General features: G+C 41.9%; 1 protein-coding gene across 10 annotated transcripts in view; it reads left to right on the forward strand.

Annotated features, from left to right (window-relative positions):
- The window catches only part of pard3ab (par-3 family cell polarity regulator alpha, b), a 262,424-nt gene that overhangs the window by 131,546 nt on the left and 111,848 nt on the right, over positions 1-19,030 (forward strand). For 7 of the 10 annotated variants that reach the window (XM_082512080.1, XM_082512082.1, XM_082512085.1 and 4 more), the window contains 4 exons: positions 507-554; positions 9,515-9,703; positions 10,441-10,611; positions 14,949-15,099. In XM_082512080.1, coding sequence (XP_082368206.1) covers positions 507-554; positions 9,515-9,703; positions 10,441-10,611; positions 14,949-15,099 — 559 coding nt within the window. The remainder of the gene's footprint in view (positions 1-506; positions 555-9,514; positions 9,704-10,440; positions 10,612-14,948; positions 15,100-19,030) is intronic. The other 3 variants (XM_082512083.1, XM_082512081.1, XM_082512087.1) reach the window with 2 other exon arrangements.

A 19,030-nucleotide genomic window follows, 5' to 3' on the forward strand; every position in this document is an offset into this window, starting at 1 on the left:
TAACAAAGCTTACTATGTAGACAGCTTTTAGATCCGCGGCTTTGCCGGCACTCAGCTGGGTTTTTGGAAGCCGGCACAGCATGACTCATCCTTTGAGAGAGCTCTGTCAAGGGTTACACGGCAGACAAAATGCAGCAAGTGAAGTGGAAAAAGCACTCTCTTTATGAAATCGGTCCAATGACCCAAAAATCACGCGCGATTTTACAGTAGTGCTTTAGAGGTTGGCTAAAACTTTTAGTTGTTTTGTCATGTTTACGCGGTAAAGCCACCGTGCTCTCCAATCATTGCAATAAAAATGGCCAATGATTAAGGAGACTCCTGTTTCTTTTAGCACTTCATCCATGGCATTAGCGCCCATGACCCTCTTTGTTACATATTTGGTCAAGTCACTTTAAACTTTCTGGCCAAATAGGTTCTTTATTGCAAGTAGTGTCTTGGACTCAGTAAGTGGTCAATGTCTAAGGGGCTTCTGTGTCTAACCTGTTGACTTTGACTGCTCCCTTTAGCATCCACGGCAGCCTGTGACAGCCGGGAAACACCATTGGCTGATAGAGGTAACTGCTGCATGACATCAACAGCATGGGCTATTATGTGCTGTATAGGGGGAAAAGGCATGAAAGGCAAATGAGATACTTTGGGTGGCTGCACAAATAGACTGGGAGTCATTTAAGCAATCCATTGCTTTCCCAATGGTCTGTAAAAACAAAAGAATTTGTTGGGTTTTCTCTTCTGTCTCTTCCTCGCCCCCTTCTTCTCATTGTTTCGTCTCCTGTCTCTGTCTTTGTTAGTTCCCCTTTTCTTTATTTCACTCCCCCCCGCCTCTCTCTCTGCCTCACTTAAGACACACTTTAAGACTTAAATCCTCTTCTCTGCACCTGGCTGCTACAATACAGTGCTGATCAAAGGCATCCGTCTTTACATGCCTGCTCTGATAGTTTCATAATGGGCCCATAACGTGAACATTCAGCTCCATTGTTTATGCCATTAGTCATACTGGCTTATGGAAAATTACTGCAATGCTATATTGAAAAGCCATCAGCAGGAGCAGCAGTAATGCTACAGCAGCGCCGTGCCAAGATGCTATCTATCACATGTGAATGTTTCTCTCTGCACACAAAGCTGTTATGAAATGGTAATTTGTTAGCACATTTTGGTGTAATGATGAAGGATTTTTTCACAGCGTGATAAAGCATTCAGCATGGCCGCCCATGACACGGCATATATTTACAGAAGAATCTTTGTTTCAACGCTTCGTAACATACAGCACCCGATACAGCAGTTGTTACATGAAGTAAAGTACCGAATGTGTCCGGGGGTTTTTTTTGGACTCCTCTAAGGTTTTGCAAAAATATAACAAACATTACGCCATATTTCATTTATACAACTGTGCACAGTTTATTTGTTAAGCAATAAATGCTGTCAACGGTGGAATATGGGGTCGTAATTCATTTTTGATTAACTGAAAGAGAATGCACAGTCACCAAAGTTTTCATTCCAGGAAGTTAATGAAATTATCTCACATATTTCTGGATCATAACAGCAGACTCCATGGCAGGCATTCAGATTCAACCTTTGGAGAAAGGTTGAATCTGATTGGGGTAATAATTGCATCATATCTCTATCTCAAAAGATCTTATATGATATTCCTCACTCTGCATTTTCCACATTAGGTGGCTGGTTATTGCTGCTGCATGTCTGATGGCCTACGTCAGCATAAATCTATCTGGCAATAACGGTGACAAGTATTCTTATTTAAAGTCTAAAATGCTGGTGTCTTCTAAGCGAGCATAACTAATAAAACAAAGCCTGACTTTAAAGCAGTACCTATTGTGCTTTTCCTATTATTTATATGTATTCAACAGTGGGGACGCTGAAGCCTGAGGGTGATAGGTGGAACAAAAGGGCTAACACAGAGTGACTGACAGTCATTCATGATCACAATCATACCTGTGCTCAATTTAGAATCACCAATCAATCTAACATACTGTGGGAGGAAGCTGAAGTACTCAGCGAGAGTGCATGAAAGCTCCACACAGGAAGCTCCTGGCTGACCAGTGGATTCCTGATCCTAGTCACTCTACACATGTGAGCCAACAGTCCTACCCACTGTCTGTGAAGGTTCTCAGTCATCCAGGTTATTGCAGTCTAAGAAGCTTGGAAGGAAAAGCGTCTGGACTTCTTGAGGTTTTTAAAGACGTTTCACCTCTCATCTGGGAAGCTTCTTCAGGTCTAAGAGCAACTGGTGGAGAGTCCCAGATTTTAAACCCTATGGGAGTGGGTGTAGATCACAATCAGCCAAGGTTTCAGGCGAATCCATTGGTGAAACCTAGCCCCACCCTATCATGTGATTTACTGAGATCAAATGACCCAGGATGTGAGTGGGCGTTAAGGCGTCTGGGAAGGGATCTTCTTCAGTTGCTCTTAGAACTGAAGAAGCTTTTCGGATGAGAGGTGAAATGTTTCCAAGGAAACTTAAAGAAGTCCAGATGGTTTTCTTTCTAACTCCATAGGTCCTAACCACTCAACCACCGTCCAAAGCTCTAAAACTGTGCCCAGTGTACTCAGTGTGCAGGTGATCCTTGATGGCCAAAAGCTCAGACGTGACAATGCTCTAAACATTTTATTTCGGACAGTTTTTTGCACTCTGTATGATGTCGGGAAACATGGATCTTCATGAGCTCAAAAGCGACAACCCACCTTCTGTTTGCAGTGAATGAAAAGAAAACTGTCCTAAAAGAGTTAAAAGGACACATTTCAGACAGAGGATGAACTGAGTCTCTGTGTGAGGTCAATAAGTCTGTTAAAAGATAATATTACTGTACCTAACTGTACTGCTTTCAGCCTCAAATAATCTTTGCATTTCAATTTCTGTCCTTCTACTCAAATACATTGAGTAGTCACGACTGGTGGACAGTTCATAACTTACTGCAACCCTGTAAACTTTGAAATTGGAGTTTTTCTGTTGATGGGGTATCTGTTGCTCTTACTACTGTACATGATCTGAATATTGGTGTTATCGCCACCTCAGGTAAATAGCAGCTTAGTGGGGTTTTTTAGCTGTAATGTAGCAAGAAGTCATTACTGGAGTTACATAACTTGTATCATTATTAGCACAGGAGAATAGCAGCAGTGATTAATGGTTGCAGCTCGGTGGCAGCAGGCACAGTGGTGTTTCTGTGTTTTCCAGCGGCCCGGTGGTGACACATACAAGTCAATCAGAGAGGGCCATTCTACCACAGAACAGGCCTTTTGGCTTAATTAAAGTGATGTTTCAAGCTGCCACCTGGCCTGTACCCTCACGCACACACACACACACACTACAGCCACCCATACAGCACATTACGCACACACACACTGTATGCAGCTACATAGACTATCAAGAGCCTTTTGCACGTTGCAAACTCTAAAACGCACGGGTCATATGGCACGATTTACACAAACACGCAACACCTCAGATGCACACGCACCACTACACATTTGCACATAAGTATACTCGCGCACTAGCACACACGGGCGTAGAGTGACTGGGAGCAGCTGCTAGTGTAATTGCTTGGGGTTGGATGAGGTTATAAATGGTTTCTAGTGGCCGAGAGAGAGGGAGAGCTAGAAAGAGGGCAGCTGATTAGTTTTGGACTGCAAGTTGAACGTGTGTGTGTGTGTGTGTGTGTGTGTGTGTGTCAGCCTCCATAATGCTGTAAAGGAAGTGTCTATCAGCATAGTCATATCATAGAAGGATAGCATGTTTTTTTTTTTTTTTTTTTTTGTTCACACACACAAATCATACCAACACACACACTTCCTCTCTTTCCCCCTGTCACTGGCTTTCTCTATGACACACATACACACTCCACACACCTGCCTTCCTCTCCTCCTCCGTGCTGTGCCTGCCTCGGGTGCGTCGATCACACAGGTATTTGATATTCATGGTTTATCAGCATGGAGCTACAGCGAGACACATCAGAAAGAGTGGGAGAAGAGAGAGAAGGTGAGGGGGAGGGGGGACAAGTAGGAGTCATGAATAGAGGGGAGAAAAGGGGGAAGCAGGAAAGGAGGGTGCGAGAAAAGGGGAGGAGAGTGGAAAGACGAGGACGAGGGAAGAGGCTACGAACATTTATTTATTTTTTCTTCACTGGAAAAAAGGATCATAGCAGAAACGACCAAAGTCAGACACTTTTTGGGTATAGTGTGGATTGTAAAGGGTGAGATGGAGTGATGCTGATGAAGATACAGGAACACAGAGCGAGGATGGCAGTGCATAAAGCAGCAAAAGAAAGCCAGGAATATGAAAAGATTTGGAGTATGAATAAGCAGAGATGGACTGTGCTACAGTAGGCAGCCAACAATGCTCTCCACGCCCGACTTCTCTCGACCAATTACACCCTTCACTGCCCCCTTTTTACTTCTCTCTCTCTTTTCAATCATCACCTCCAGCCCTCCTCCTCCTCCCCCCCTTAAAATTCCCCTCAACTGACTTTTCCAGATGCCATCAAATCAACAGGTTTATATAGCCAAAGTCAAGCTAATCATTCCAGGCCCCGCAGTGGAGAAGGAAAAAGCAGGAAAAGAGTCTGATTCCCCGTAATGCTCAAGTTTTAGTTACTGCACACATACAAAGAAGAGCAGAGGCTTTGAAGGTGTGAGACTTGCATTAGATGTGCTGCACTGGAGAGGTTTGGGGAGGATGGATGGGAATGAGTGAAAATGAGAATGCGAGAGGGACAGAAGGCTTCAGAAAGCTTGTGTGTGTGAGAGGGCTTAAATAGGAGAATTTAATGCGTCATCTTTTCCTTCTTTTAAGTGTCAAGTTTTATGTTACAGCCAAAATTTGGTCAGCAGTTAACAAAAAACAAAAGTTATTGCTCCGAGTTAAAGCCTGTTAATCCTCAAAGCCTCGTCCAGCTCACTGTCATCACCTGTGCTGACTTTAAACACTCCAGTCCCATCAATCTGTGGTTGTTCTTATGTAGAAGTTCTTCCATTTCTTAAGTCGGATAACTGAGAAAGGAGCTGCTTACTTTATGGATGCCACCTGTGAACTAGACAAAAAGCATTTTTCCTGTGATTTCAGAGTTTTCAGACAAGCGGTGTTTATCTGAACCGAGTTCAAATTTGAGGCTCACGTTTTCAAGTGCATCTTTCTGCACAGTACTTTGAGAAAAGCTCGTTTTCCGTGTGGCACAATCACTACTTTAGCGTCAAGGATAAAAGCAAAAACGATGGCTCTTCAAATTTAGATGTTTTAATGTTGGGTGTGCTCGTAGGAATAAATGATAAGAGGGGGAAACGAGGAGCCGAAGAGATGGGCGACGGAAGAACAAGTAGAAGCTGGGGAAGGGAGGTGGCGCAAAACAGGGAGGAGATGAGGAGATGGAGATTTAAAAAATAAATAAATGTGAAAGAGCAGTATAAAAATACGAAAAGCGGAGAGAGTGAGAGATACAGGCGCGCAGTGAGAGAGGTGGCAGTGGTCTCTCCTTTTGTGTTCCACATGGATTCATCCCTTTCTGTCAGCCTTTCATTCACACTCCCTCGCTCGCTCACTCTGTCATTGTCATGCTCGCACTCTCTCATTCTTCTCACCCTTTTCTTTTCGGCTCCTCGCCTTTCCACCCTCTCCATTTCCCCCCATCCCTCCTCAAGCCCATCGCTACTTTCCTTTCCATCACCTTCATTCAGCTCCTCTCACTTTGAACCTTCTTTGCCTCCTGTGCCTGTGTGGGGTTTTTTTTCTTCTGATTTTCTTGTTGGTGTATTTTCTCTGTCTGGTCTTAATAACAATAATAATCAGTTAGATAATTCAGGATCTCAGAAAAACAACAATTAAGCTTTATTTAAAAGTTGATACACTGCGTCCAATTTAAGATAAATATTTTGGATCATGACTAAAATTTAGATTATAGGTTATCAGAAGGTTGTAACTTTGTTATACATAGTAATAAAATGTTACTTATAATTTTGCTTACACACTGTAAACAGGGATGTAGTAGGAGTAGAGCACATTTGATGCCCACAGTTGGCCTTAGTGGTAAAATCATGTACTTCAGAACTTTTCCCAGGCTGACCCACAGCTCCTTTCCAAAAAAAAAGAAGGAAAAAGTAGCCTCTCTGGCGGTTTATGCTAATCTTAGCTCCACAGACTTCTCTCCACAGATGGTACCATACCTGATCTGTGGCAGGCCCACTCGCTGCCTGTTAAAGTGCTGTCACGCAGGATGCCTCGTGAGTGGCACACTCTGAAACCCATTATTTACACTGCTTCGCTCAAGCTGTGACTGCTGCCCTCGCAGCCAATGGAAAGACGGCATCCACGCGGCAGTGTGCAGGGATCGAGGGAAAATTGATATTATAGGTGTAAAGTAACTGAATTATATAATTGAGCTTCGAGATTGTAGTAAGAGCATCAGAGAAAATCTTTTGATTTGTTCCTCTCAGTAATGAAGAAAAGAGGTGCAGGACACAGACTGAAACACTGCTGGAAGTCTTTAACTGTTTTGCTCTGACCTTTGTGACTGCCTCAAACAGCACATTGAACCCTGTGGTGTGGAGTGCACATATTGCATGCTGAATGAGAGTCTCATCAATCAGAAAGAAGAGCAATGAAGTTAAATAGCAAAAATAAAATTTTGACATCGTCTTCAAAATAAAGAAGCCCAAGGTTTCGTTTTTGCAAAGATAATATTCATTATATTTCCACACTAAACCATAATTGTGTTGGTTGGTGGTGGAAATTCTTTGCTAGTGCGCATTTAATGTGTAAAATCAACATTGCAAATGCTGTAAACGAGCCTGCGGTGGTTTAACGACTGTTAATACCTACAAAAAGACATCTGTAGCTTCAATGACAGCACGCATTTGCTGTGACATGATCTTGCTAATCATATGCAATATCACAACATTGATTTCCATCCAGAGTAGCACTGATTTTGACAAGTTCTCGTATTAATGTTGGTCGGGATTTTGGACTCTGTGGAGTCCGATGCATGTAAGAAAATGTCTCGTGCTCTCAGAAGTGATCCTGATGAATCCTGGCGGGAGCATGCCCGTGCTATTAGCGAAGAAAAAGTGCAATTAATTGAAGCAACCTCTACCCTCTTTTATCAAAAACTGGTGGAACCAGCTGATGAGCAAGCACATTTTAGCTAACAGAGACCAGCATTAGCTAGAAATGCAGTAAGTTATAGCATTTAAAATAACAGGCTTAACTGATTAGTTAATTAATTAATTGATTTTTAGCTGAGTTTGCCATCTGTGGATACAGTATCAGTCTTAACTATGTCTACCAGACTAACTGCTAACTGCCGTTGCTGGAAGGCTCTCCAGTCTCTTTTGTGTTTTGGAAAGGCGAAAAGGCTTTGGAGCATCTCCGACGTTACCATTTATTTTGCTCTCAGGGTTACCAGATATACTTTCCAGTCCAATTATCTTGTAAGTTTTGCATAACGCTGTGTGAAATATGGCAGTTAAATTCAATCAAACTATTAGATTTAAATCTAAAAGGGAACAGGAGGCTATTTTCAGCCCTGAAATAAAACCTCATTTACAGATCAGTTCTATTGTGACTTCACTTTTCTTCCTATTCACTTACTCACAGCTCAGGAGTCACTTTTTAATTAGCCTTAAATTTATTCCAGCAGAATGAATTGCACCAAAATAATTAAATTCCTGTTGTCTTTATTATCCTGCAGCACTCGTATCAAATCGACTCGTGCTCTGTTTTTAATTTTCTCACAACTTTATTCCAGGTAGCATTCTTTTGTCTTTCTGAAACACGCAGACACCCTGACGGTGCTCTTCGTGCTTCCTTGTCCTTTATCTTCCTCCTCCTTCCTTCCTCCCCTTCCCTCCCCTCACTTTGCCCTCCTCCTCCGCCACTTTGCCTCTCCCTCCATCCCTCTTTCTCCCTCCTCGGTTGCACCCAGAGTAATTCCATCTCTCTCCCAGCAAACAAAGGGAGCTAATGACATGCTGACACCGAGCCCGATGATTGAATTCATTAGGCGTGCACAATAATTGCCAGGCGCTAGCGTGCACGCACCCATCTATTCAGAGGACAGCTGTCAAATAACAAGCAAGAGAGAATAGCTTTTTATTGTTGGAGCTGGAAGAGAGAGGGAGAATGAATTTAGAGAAAGAGTGAGAGAAGCACCTGTTGTGGAGGGGAAGAGACAGAGAGAGCACTCAGCATGTCAATTAGGCTGCTGTGTTCATGCGGGGTTACTGGGAAGTTTACTGCCTGTTTGACGCACTTGGCATCATGATTCAGGTGCGAGGTTTGTGCTTTTTTTTCTATAGGAACACTTTTAGTCAGACGTTTTTAGTGGAGACATTCAGCTGTGACTTAATATCTAAGCCACAACTCTTAGTTCTGAGGTGAGGCCCTAGTCCTGAGTATACAGGGATGTTTAAGAAGAGTACGTCTTGACATTTGTTGGCCATATTTGGAGTCTCCGTGTCCTTCAAACACTAAATGTAGTTGTGGCGTTGATCTGGAGTGCATCTGTGCTGTAATGATTTGAAATTAACAGGAGATAATCATATTGGACTGAGCTTGAACACCTCATAAGGCTGACATTAATCACAATATAGATGCAGTATATACTCAGTAATCTAATCAGAAACACGCACTGGCAAATTTGCAGTTATTGAACACTTCTTAGTTGTGTACCTGCAGATGCTTCACAGTAAATGCTCTCCAATTGCATTTGCTTTGATTCACGCTGCGCTTTCAAGTACATGACAGAAGTGTTCAGTTAGCCAAGATATTGGCTGTTGTGGAGCTTCATATAACTGTGCAGTGTTTGTTGTTGGTGGATGGGAAGCAGGTTAGTGTTATGTCATTTCTCATTTGTCGGAGCGGGCTACAATCCTTCTCCAAAATTCTTCCACTGTAGGAGACTGCACTGCAGAACTTACTCGGACTTGCAGCTTATTCACTGGCACCAAAGATCAAAGCTAACACATCACATCCCAACTATTATAAGATGCCATTTTGATGTCAGAATGGATATTTCCTTAATTTATCTGGTTCAGCGTTGAGTAATGAGAGCCGTGTGCCTTAATTATACAACAGAAGTCTCTGCCTGCATATACTAAGCACCTGATTTAACACTTAAGACTGGTAGTCTAACACTAATAAATCTGTTGTAGATAATGAGCTTGCACTCTGATTTACCTCCCTGCTAACTGCCCTGCTGCAAATTATATGCAGGTTCTTTTCATTAACCTCAAGTAGCCAAATGAATGTCCTTTTAACTTTTGTACTTTTGCTAACCCCAAGAAGACGGAGAAAGTGTGGCAAGGCTGAAGGGGTGTTTGCTTTACTGCTTAGGCTAAATGCATGAATGTTTTTTGGTTTGGATGATTAAATATTTATTACGGTGTACGAGCATTTAGATGTATTTAAATGTGATTCTGTCTCGGCGGATTCTCAAAAGTTCTTTTGTAGTCGCTGGTCGGGTTGCTTTCGCTCCGTAAATTGGGCTCCATATCTCAATCTTTGCTCCGCCTCTTACAGAAGACAGAGGAGGACGAGTTGGTCCTGACCCCTGATGGGACCAGAGAGTTCCTGACCTTTGAGATCCCCCTCAGTGACTCGGGTTCTGCAGGTTTGGGTGTGAGCGTTAAAGGCAACCGCTCCAAGGAAAACCATGCAGATCTGGGCATCTTTGTCAAATCCATCATAAATGGAGGTGCAGCCTGTAAGGTACAGTAGCCTCTCTCATGAATAATAAAGCGTCTGAATGGAAATAAAGAAGAAAGATTAAAAATGTGTTCATTCATGGAGGCAAGTTTTTTTTTTTTTATATATGAAATTGAAATCTAAAGATGCTGATTCAGTTAAATCTGACTCTAAATGTTATGTACACCAGCAAGTCCTAACTGACACCTGGCCGGCGGCAGAATCATTAAGTTTAGAATTAAATCTGTGTGTCTTTACATTACATTAGAATGTCTTTGTCTTAAAGCTTTTTATATTTTAGGTGTGATTTTTCGATATGCCAAACTTTAAAAAGTAACTTTAACCTTCTAACAGGGAACGTGAGGTAAACGACTTTCCTGGTTCTAAGAAACACTTAAGCTGTGATGAGCTCTATGAGCACAAAGCAGCCTTTCTTCCATGGCTGTCTGTAGTGCTGCAGTCGGTTTCAATAGTCCTTCAACTTGATTGTTTTTCATACAAACAAGCTTGTGTTGACAGCTCATGATAATGGCCTTGAAAGCACTGTTTTCTCCAAGACATTAGATCATGACTAGAAACAGGATCCTCTTAGTGAGTGAGGTCGTTTGTCTGATTAGATCAAGGTTATTGTTAAACCGGAGGTGTAAGTGCTTTTAGGTCTATTTACAGCGTTTATTGTTCAGTCAGTAAAAATACACAATGCACTTTTTCCATAGTGTTAAAAGTTTAAACAGCATATGTAATTGGTTGTTTATTAAAAGGACGGGCGACTGCGAGTAAATGACCAGTTGATTGCTGTCAACGGCGAGTCGCTATTGGGCAAAACCAACCAAGACGCTATGGAGACGCTACGCAAGTCCATGTCAACTGAAGGCAACAAGCGTGGTATGATCCAGCTCATTGTGGCCAGGCGAGTTGCCAAAAGAAATGAGGTAGGAACCAAGGTGAAGGATGGATTTGAATGTCTGGTTCTCGGCTGTGTGAATTTATATAGACCAGGACAATCATTACTTTTTAATTAGAACCGCTGCTTTGCCGATTTTGCTAATGTGTCTTACTGATGATTAAATGGGAGTCTGAGAGGGCTTAAAGCCTCAGTTTTAGAACTTATCCAGCATATTGGCCGTTATATTGCCTGATGTTGGCTGTTTGGAGATAAATCAGTGTCAGAATTTCCAACGTTGAAAAATTAAAAGTGGAGATGGAAGAAACGCCCTTCAACCATTGACATTGCTTAATTTGTCCACCAGGGGGCAGAGCGTAAACGACTGATCCATGACTTGTAAAACAGTTATTAACTTATTTTAAAACAGCATTCACATATCACCTTAGTAAATGGGCTGATTCTTATATAGCGCTTTTCTACTCTCCCGGAGTACTCAAAGCCCTCACCTTAGTAAGGACTCATAAATAACTAAACTAGTGCTGTCAGCGCTAATGCGTTAACACAAACTGACTCGCGTTAACACAAACTGACTCGCGTTAACGCATCAAAATTGGCAAATCCCCGTTAACGCAGATTAGTCCGTGTGAGGGGTTCCTCGGCATTAACGACTAACGCGATTAACAATTAACTCATCTGGAGCATTTTGGGCAGCTTGTCCAATTTGTCCATTCTCCACTCCAGATGGGTTGAGTGCGCTAAAACCTCATTTAATTGCGTTAATCGTGAGGACAGCATTAACGCGTTTACCCACGTTAACGCCGTATTAACATGTTAAAGCTGACAGCACTAAACTAAACATAACAAATGTTAGGGAAATCCACACATGTGGCTGTTATTTTGGATTTTAAAGTGACTAAATTTCATATTGGTCTGAAGAATGCTGTATTAGTCGGGATCTACTCAAGTTCAGCATCATAGCTGTGACCAGCACGCTTTTGTGTAAACCATGCAATCAGAAGATTTTACAACTAGTACAGCAACTATAATAATTTACTGTTTTTGCTCACTCTGAGCATATATGACCTTTTGCAGCAGCCGACTTGGCTTTCACAAATTCAAACCTCAGAGTTGTGCAGAGTTGAGCCGTTTCATTGGGAAAACTGTGGGGAAACATCGTGCCCAAGGCCGTGTCAACATTAGTTTTTGAGCAAAAGAAGGTGGCGTTCATTCAGTATTAATGCTCGGGCTTTTTTGTTACCAGCTGTTCTGTGATTTCAAGCAGTGTAGTGAGTTCTTCGACTGCTGCTGCTGATTCACAAAACATCCAGATTTAGACGCAGACTGCAGTTTGGTAAAGAACTGCTATTTCAGTCTGCTAGAGTCCAACCTTACTTTTAGTATTTTCAACTCTAATGGGGCAAATTTCACTTTCCAATCTGTTAGTATTCAGATCAGAATATCTATAGTTGCAGTTTCCATGTTGTTGGGGTTTTTTTTGTTTTTGTTTCTCTAAAATTTGGCATTGCTGTTCTTGAATATAGCCACTTAAGTCATTAGGCCTGATTTCTGTGAGTTCCTTTCTGTGATAAATATATAACAACCCAAAGCCAAACCACTGGGAAATACCCTTATAAGCATCAATTAATTATTTCATAAAATAAAAGGAAGCAGTCAGGTCATAGCATTTCACCAACCCCTTACATTCACTCCTGCCTCCCTCGAGGCAGGTGGAGGAAAAATACACGGCTGCGAACTGAGCTGCGCAACTTTTCTCCTCCCCTCAATGTCATGTTTTTACATTCTCCGTACACCTTGGCCTGTCGCCTGCTTGAAAGCTGAGGCTGAATCTGTGTGCACCGCTGCTGCGTGTCTGCAAATGGACGCGCACATCCGTGTGCACGTGTACGCCTCTGGCAGTGCCTGGCTTCTCTGCTCTCCTTTTCCAACCTGGTGTGTCAAAGTTTTGATTTCCCCTCGGTCCGCCTCGTAATTGAAAGCAGAGGCTAAGCCTGGAGGTGTGTCTTGTGTGTGTGTGTGTGTGTGTGTGTGTGTGTTATCAGCCTGTGTGCGTGTATATATGTGTAGTGAAGCGTGCAGTTTGTGCTTTTGTACATCCAGCTTATGCACATATGCATTTATTTACCAGGATATTTCTGCGTGTCCGTTTGCCAACACGTCCTATGTATATGCACACGCGTGTGTGTTGCCGACATGTCGAAGCAGTGAGACTTCACAGAGAGCGTGGTGGATGAATAAAATTCGAGCGCTGGGAGTCTCGTCAATCTTTGCTTCACATGCAGAGCTGGAGGCATGGCCTGAGGCTGTCCAAGTGTCTGGCTATTTATAAAAATAGAGTCCGTGACACTGAGAAAACAAGAGGAGGAAAACAACAATTTAATACACTTGTTCTCAAAGAGACTGGTCTGAGCTCGAAGCCCCATAGGCTCAGTATAGATTAACGCATCATAACCAGCCATCAATCAAATATTACTTAAAATCTAATAACACCTAATTACTATAGGATAAGACCTATAGCTCATTTGACATTTAGCGACATATGTGATCAGATAAATCTTTATTTACTCTCCCTTCCGTGTCCCCGTCAATCCGATATCAATCTCAAATGTTTGCTTTTGCATAAATCACAGGCTCCACCATTTCCGATCTTTCCTCCATCCCCATAGAAACGCAGTGAACTCCAACCAGCCAACTTCCACATCACCGCTGGCACCCGAAGGGATCGAGACCTTCCAGGAGTTCAATTATCAGCCTGAATATGCAATGAGCTGCGGTGTGATTTGTCCACGTGCCCTCAGTACGGCGAATCCCATCGGCTATTACCGAGGCATTTCACCCCGGCCCCTCAGTCACCCGATTCATTAACTACCTCATTTAAAGTCAAGAGCAGCTGCATGCCGGCAGTCACAGCACCATATGGCGACCTTCGAAATGAGTCGCTCTCCGTAGTTGATTTGTTTTATCCATGTGAAGTTTTCATTAGTTATGTTTGCCATCGTTCAAACGGTTTAATCTGTTCAGCAAATGACTTTCTTCATTTGTAGTGCAAGAAAGGCATCCAGAAAAATTAAGACGTGTTAGCAGTAAAACTGGTAGAAACTTTTATTGGCATACTAACATTTTTTTTCTACATGAGGAGTTATTTAAAAAGGAAATGTCTATGATTTTCTTACCTTTCTACAAGAGCTATTATGGTGTCTTGCTTAAGGGTTTTGAATTTTGCCTTATTTCCAGTGTGAACTTATTGTATTACTCTACACTTCGCAGGCCTGTGCTGTATTTTTACTTGCGTGCATTTATTGGAAAGTTATAGGTTTCTGTGCTAAATAACGTCTTGCATTCACAACACAAGATCGAGTTCAGGGCTGCTGCAAGGGTTTATTTATTTATTCCTTTTTCATAAACAGACTTGTCTTGTCTAAATGACCCCGGTGAATCCCTAACAAGAAAGAAAAAGCAGTTTGATCGATGAGCTAAAGGTGATTCAGGATGTGAACATGTTTCTAGTCTTGCACAAAGAGCCTTCTTTTCTGTAATCTGCCTCATGACACTTTTGCCAGCATCCTAATATTACCACCATATGTATGCTCTCATAAACTGAAGTTTTCTGTTACATCCCTATCTATTCGGCAGTGTTTATAGCAGCACAACCATTCACTGAAGTGAAAGGGATCATTGGGCAAAGACCTTCTGCCAAACTCAAATTCCAGCCAAGCTAGTCATAGTCATTGATTGGAGTCATTTGGTCCCAGTATTGAGTCAAGTTTGATAGTGTCATTTCCTGATATGTGTTAACATTTATGACTGTTATCATTAGAGCTGTCATCACCTTCAGAAAGAAATGCAAAAACCATACAGAAAACATCAGTACATCCAGTGATCCAACGGACAAAAGACACACGTGCACACACCTTCTCAGGCAGTAGATGTGTGCAAAAGGGTAACGGGGCATGCAAATGGTCTATTTGTCCAGCAAGAAAGACTGTCATCATGGGTCTTAAGGGAAATGTCAAGATGCTAGGAAGCTAATCTTCCCCAGCGGGGGATCGCCAGCTCGGTAACAGCCTGTGGCTCAACAGCCGAATGGAAATCCATCCTCATTTATCCTTGTTACCGCATTGGTAGCATTAGCATGGATCGCCACCCCTGTGTCCAGCCATTACTATTGAACAAATGTTAGCGATGCTAGGTCCCTTCAGAATCATTCTCTCACTTTTGAGTAAGACTTAACTTCTAGCACTTCACTCTGTCCCCGTTAAAAAGGATTATTTGTTCTTTGTTAACCTTTATAAAAACACTTCACAGGTGATTCAAACAAAGGAAGGAGTTAGTCTTTGATGTAACATCAGCTTCCTCTTCATTCAGGAGACACCAGGGAGCCCACTGGGACCCCAGCAGATTTTAAACACCTCCCTAGATGACCACGAGCGCCGAATCTCCCACTCGCTGTATGGTGGCCTGGAGGGCCTCGATGACAACTTGATGCCCCGGCAAGGCATGCTGCCACGCACGATAGGTGAGTTCCAGCATAACGAATTAATTTTGACCTTTTTTTTGTACTCATTCATTGGCAACTGGTTCTAACATTTCCTGCCTTGTTGTAGTTTATGGCCATTTGCAGGTGCAATGTGATTCCCTGTTTCTTCTGCTTAAGGATGTTTATAGGGTCACAACTGCAGCATTTTACAGCAATTACAGCATTTTGTTTTGTGTGTTCTCTAAGCTAGCCTGCCAGGTTTTGTCAGCATGAGCCAGCAGTATCATCTGGAACCAGTGGTTTTTAATGTCTCTGTCAGGCCGCAGGGGGCAGAGATGGACAAATGCCCCCTCGACAGTTTGTTGCTTGTATGTTTTCTGAAAGTGTCACGCGTGCATTGGTTCTCAAACCTGCAACTCTCCCTGTTTCTAAATAACCCTTTGCTCAAACATGCTCTGAGCTGGTTTGAAAGTGACTGCGTGCGCGTGTGTGTGCGTGCGTGTGCGTGCGTGTGTGTGATTAGCAAGCATATTTGTATCTGTGTGTAAGAGCTTTGTGCGCATCTGTGCAGGATTGCATTTGTGTAGCACTTGAGTGATTGATGGATGGGTGGTTATGTTCGTTAATGTCAAAGAAAGGATTCTGTGCACCAGATGGTGAAATCGCAAAGCTCGCCTGTTTTAATTTCAAGAAAGAACAAAATGACCTGACCATCTTCCTACATCTTGTCCTTTGCAGTTGTTTATTTGCTTTGAATTCTTCGATTTCTCTTCTGCTGATTCATTGCAAATGAGCCCAAAGGGGAAAAAAAAGACACAGAAAATACTTTTAATGTAAATAAATTAACACTTTCTCTGTCACTCATAGCTTACACTTTTATATATACTGACAGTGTCAGAGTCAACCGATTTGCATAAATGGAAAACACTTTCAGATTAAGTTGCATTGATTAATGAGACAGATTTGCCTAGAGCTACTTTTTTAAAATACAAGATAAGAGTTACTTCAACTCTTCTTACTGTTTTTCTACTTAATAGGTGAAGCTCCTCCATGCTGCTACAGTGGCTGCGTTCATCCATGCTTAACAAACAGCAAGCACATAATGAGCGTACAGGGTTGGGAGTGAAAGCACGAGGCAGATTTACAGCAGTTGTCTGCTTAGCAGTGGCAAATGAGATCGCTGTCACTTTGCCGACCAGACAAACTGATGTCTGAATCTTTTGTGAAGCTCGAGTTTATCCTAATGCTTCATGAAGTTAATACATCACTTTGTGTATACAGTTCAAAATCAGCATAATCTGCAGGGGCCTCCAGAATGTACTGACCAGACGTGTTTCAACAGTTGCTGATCTTTAGTTTTGTTGGACGGGAGAAGGCTTTCTAAAGACTGCAAAGAGTCTTTTTCTCTGCCTGAAACGAAAAACAAAAAGCAGTAAAGCTGTCAAGGTTGAACTGGAGCATAGAAGAGCTTTCTGCAAACAGTGGGTGGTTAATATGGGACTTTGTTAAACTTTAAAATCAAACCTGGCAGAGGGTCTTTTACAGAAAAAAGAAAATAATACGAATAAACAGTTTTGATTTTTCGGGGGTAGCTATTAGATAGTTACAGAAGTTTCCTGCGTCTTGTTAACTAAGCAAATATTTGAGCATGCTTTGTTTGCAAGTCAGTCTATCTATGTCGAGAGCAAAAACAAAAGAGGGGGGTTTTGAACAGATATTTGTTATCCGCAGTTTGGGTATGCTGAAGCCCTGAAAAACTAGCCGTTGCACTTGGACGCCAAGTCAGTGTACGAGCTGATGGGTTCTCAGGTTGTTACCAGAGTGGCACAGTCGTTGCAGTAATACTTTAAGGATTTTTTTCCTCTTTCTTTAAGCAAGAGATTCGATCCAAACAAATGGAAACTAAACAAACAAAATAATCTTCCAGAATAAAAATCAAAGTGAAGTTTGGCCTGTTGGTGAGGATGAGACTGTTTGTTAGGTGAAATTAAAGGAAGGCTGTACTAAGAAAAAAATATAGAAATTGTTATTAATATCTGCTTTTCTACTGTCAGTCTCCCTTAAATATGATTAAATATTGTCCAAAATGTGGAGCTGCATCCAGTCACAACCTTTACAAGCGAGAGATGGATTTTGTGAAACATGATGAGGCTCAACTTAAATTGAATAATGTCACCGCAGTGCTGCTGTAGTGTTGCAGCTCATGCCCCATCAGTATTTGTGTCTCCCAACACACGTGCCACGTGCTTTTTTTGATCCTCTGTCACTTGTCTTGTTTTTGTGATTTCACTGTGAACTGACTGGGCTAAGCAGGGAATATCTGATATCAAAGCACCGAGAGTGGTCCGTTTGTCCACCAGGATCAGGCACCGCATGCTTGAAACCTCCAAGGCTGGCCTATGAGGGCTGCACACTCTATAATTGCTATGTGTCACAGACACGTGACTCTTTTCTCTGCTTATTAAACACTTAATCAGCCCAGTGGATTTTTTCCCTTGACTGTTTAAGGAGGCATTTCAGCCTCAATATATCATGTAACGTATTCTGAGTCTTCTTTTTGACACGTGGTTTTAAAATCAAGTGGGTTATAAAAGGATTTTTTTCATGTACTTGAATCACTACAGATAAGCAGTTTGGGCTTTTTAGAACAAACCACAGAGCAATCTCTGTGGTTTTGTGAAGATTGGGAGAGGTAGGGAAAGGATTAAATCCTTATATGAACTCTTGTTTAATTTGCCACTGTGGACTCGGCAAAGAGGATAAAGGTCAGCAATCTCAAACTTTAAGCTGGTAGACTCTGCTTTTCTTAGTATTTTCCTCATAAATTAACATTTTAAAGGTATTTTTTCAAATGTCTTTTGTGTTGTCTATAACTACATTTTTATAAAAATAAGATTTGATGGGGACCAGTCAAACTGGGACTCAGTTTGAATTTTATTCCTCTTCACATGAGGTTAGTATGTATATACATGTAATAAACTGTAATAATTATATGATTGTTGATCTTAATCCTGTGAAAATCACCCGACAGTAATCTGTAAAGTAAAAACTGCAGTGCAAATTACCCACCTGCTTAAAGTGAGTTTTGCAAAAATCATTAGCTGAACATTTTTTGTGTCATCTGCATCTTTCTTCTCCTTCTTTCTAGGATGAGAATTATAGAGGCTGTGCTGGCAATTATAAATAAACATTGGATGGAGGGCCGATAGTCCGGCCAAACCCATCATAAACATCAGAACTTTTCTCCCAAACAATTGATCTTTCATCCCCGTTCTTAAAGCTATTAAAACTTTTTCTAACATTCATTCCACATCGAATTCTTCCCTTTATTTATGTCTACCTATAAAATGACTGTTTTGGCCCTCAGACCAGGTTTGCTGCAGTAAATGTCAAGTTTTTGATCATGACTTGACTTTAGAAGGTTGGTTCTATAGAACCCTTCTTGTTTGGATTGGAACAGTTTCTTTAATGAAAGTAGCGCTGGTGGAATCTAATATTTGTCTTATAGAAAGATATTTTAGAGCTTTTTGACACCGTATTTGAGTGAAAGAAGACACCTCCAAGAATATGTCCAAACATGGGCGGAAAAACCCAAACTTTGGACATGGTTTCACACCACTACAACATAGGGTAACAATCGTGGCGTCTTTCTGTGTAATTTGGGTCAACCACCACTTTTAAAGTGCATGTCTGGGAGTTGGACGAGTGCTCTGGCCCGTGCTTACGTTTGTATTGATGGACCAGCTGCAGGATTTGCAACTTTAAGTTGTAGTAACTCCTGATGATTGCACGAGCTAACTTGTCACCCTTTGTACTTGAGTCAATTCCCTGTGAATTAACATAAATGTGGTGATTCGCCAACATAGGCAGCTGTGTTATGACTGATGTGAATACAGTGGAAGGGTCTGGAAAAACAGATGCACGGCTATGAGCTGCTCCATTGCTGCTAGTCAGGAGCTGTCAGGAAGAG

Source organism: Aulonocara stuartgranti, assembly GCF_965226115.1.
Source record: "Aulonocara stuartgranti genome assembly, chromosome: 18".
Lineage (NCBI taxonomy): Eukaryota > Metazoa > Chordata > Actinopteri > Cichliformes > Cichlidae > Aulonocara > Aulonocara stuartgranti.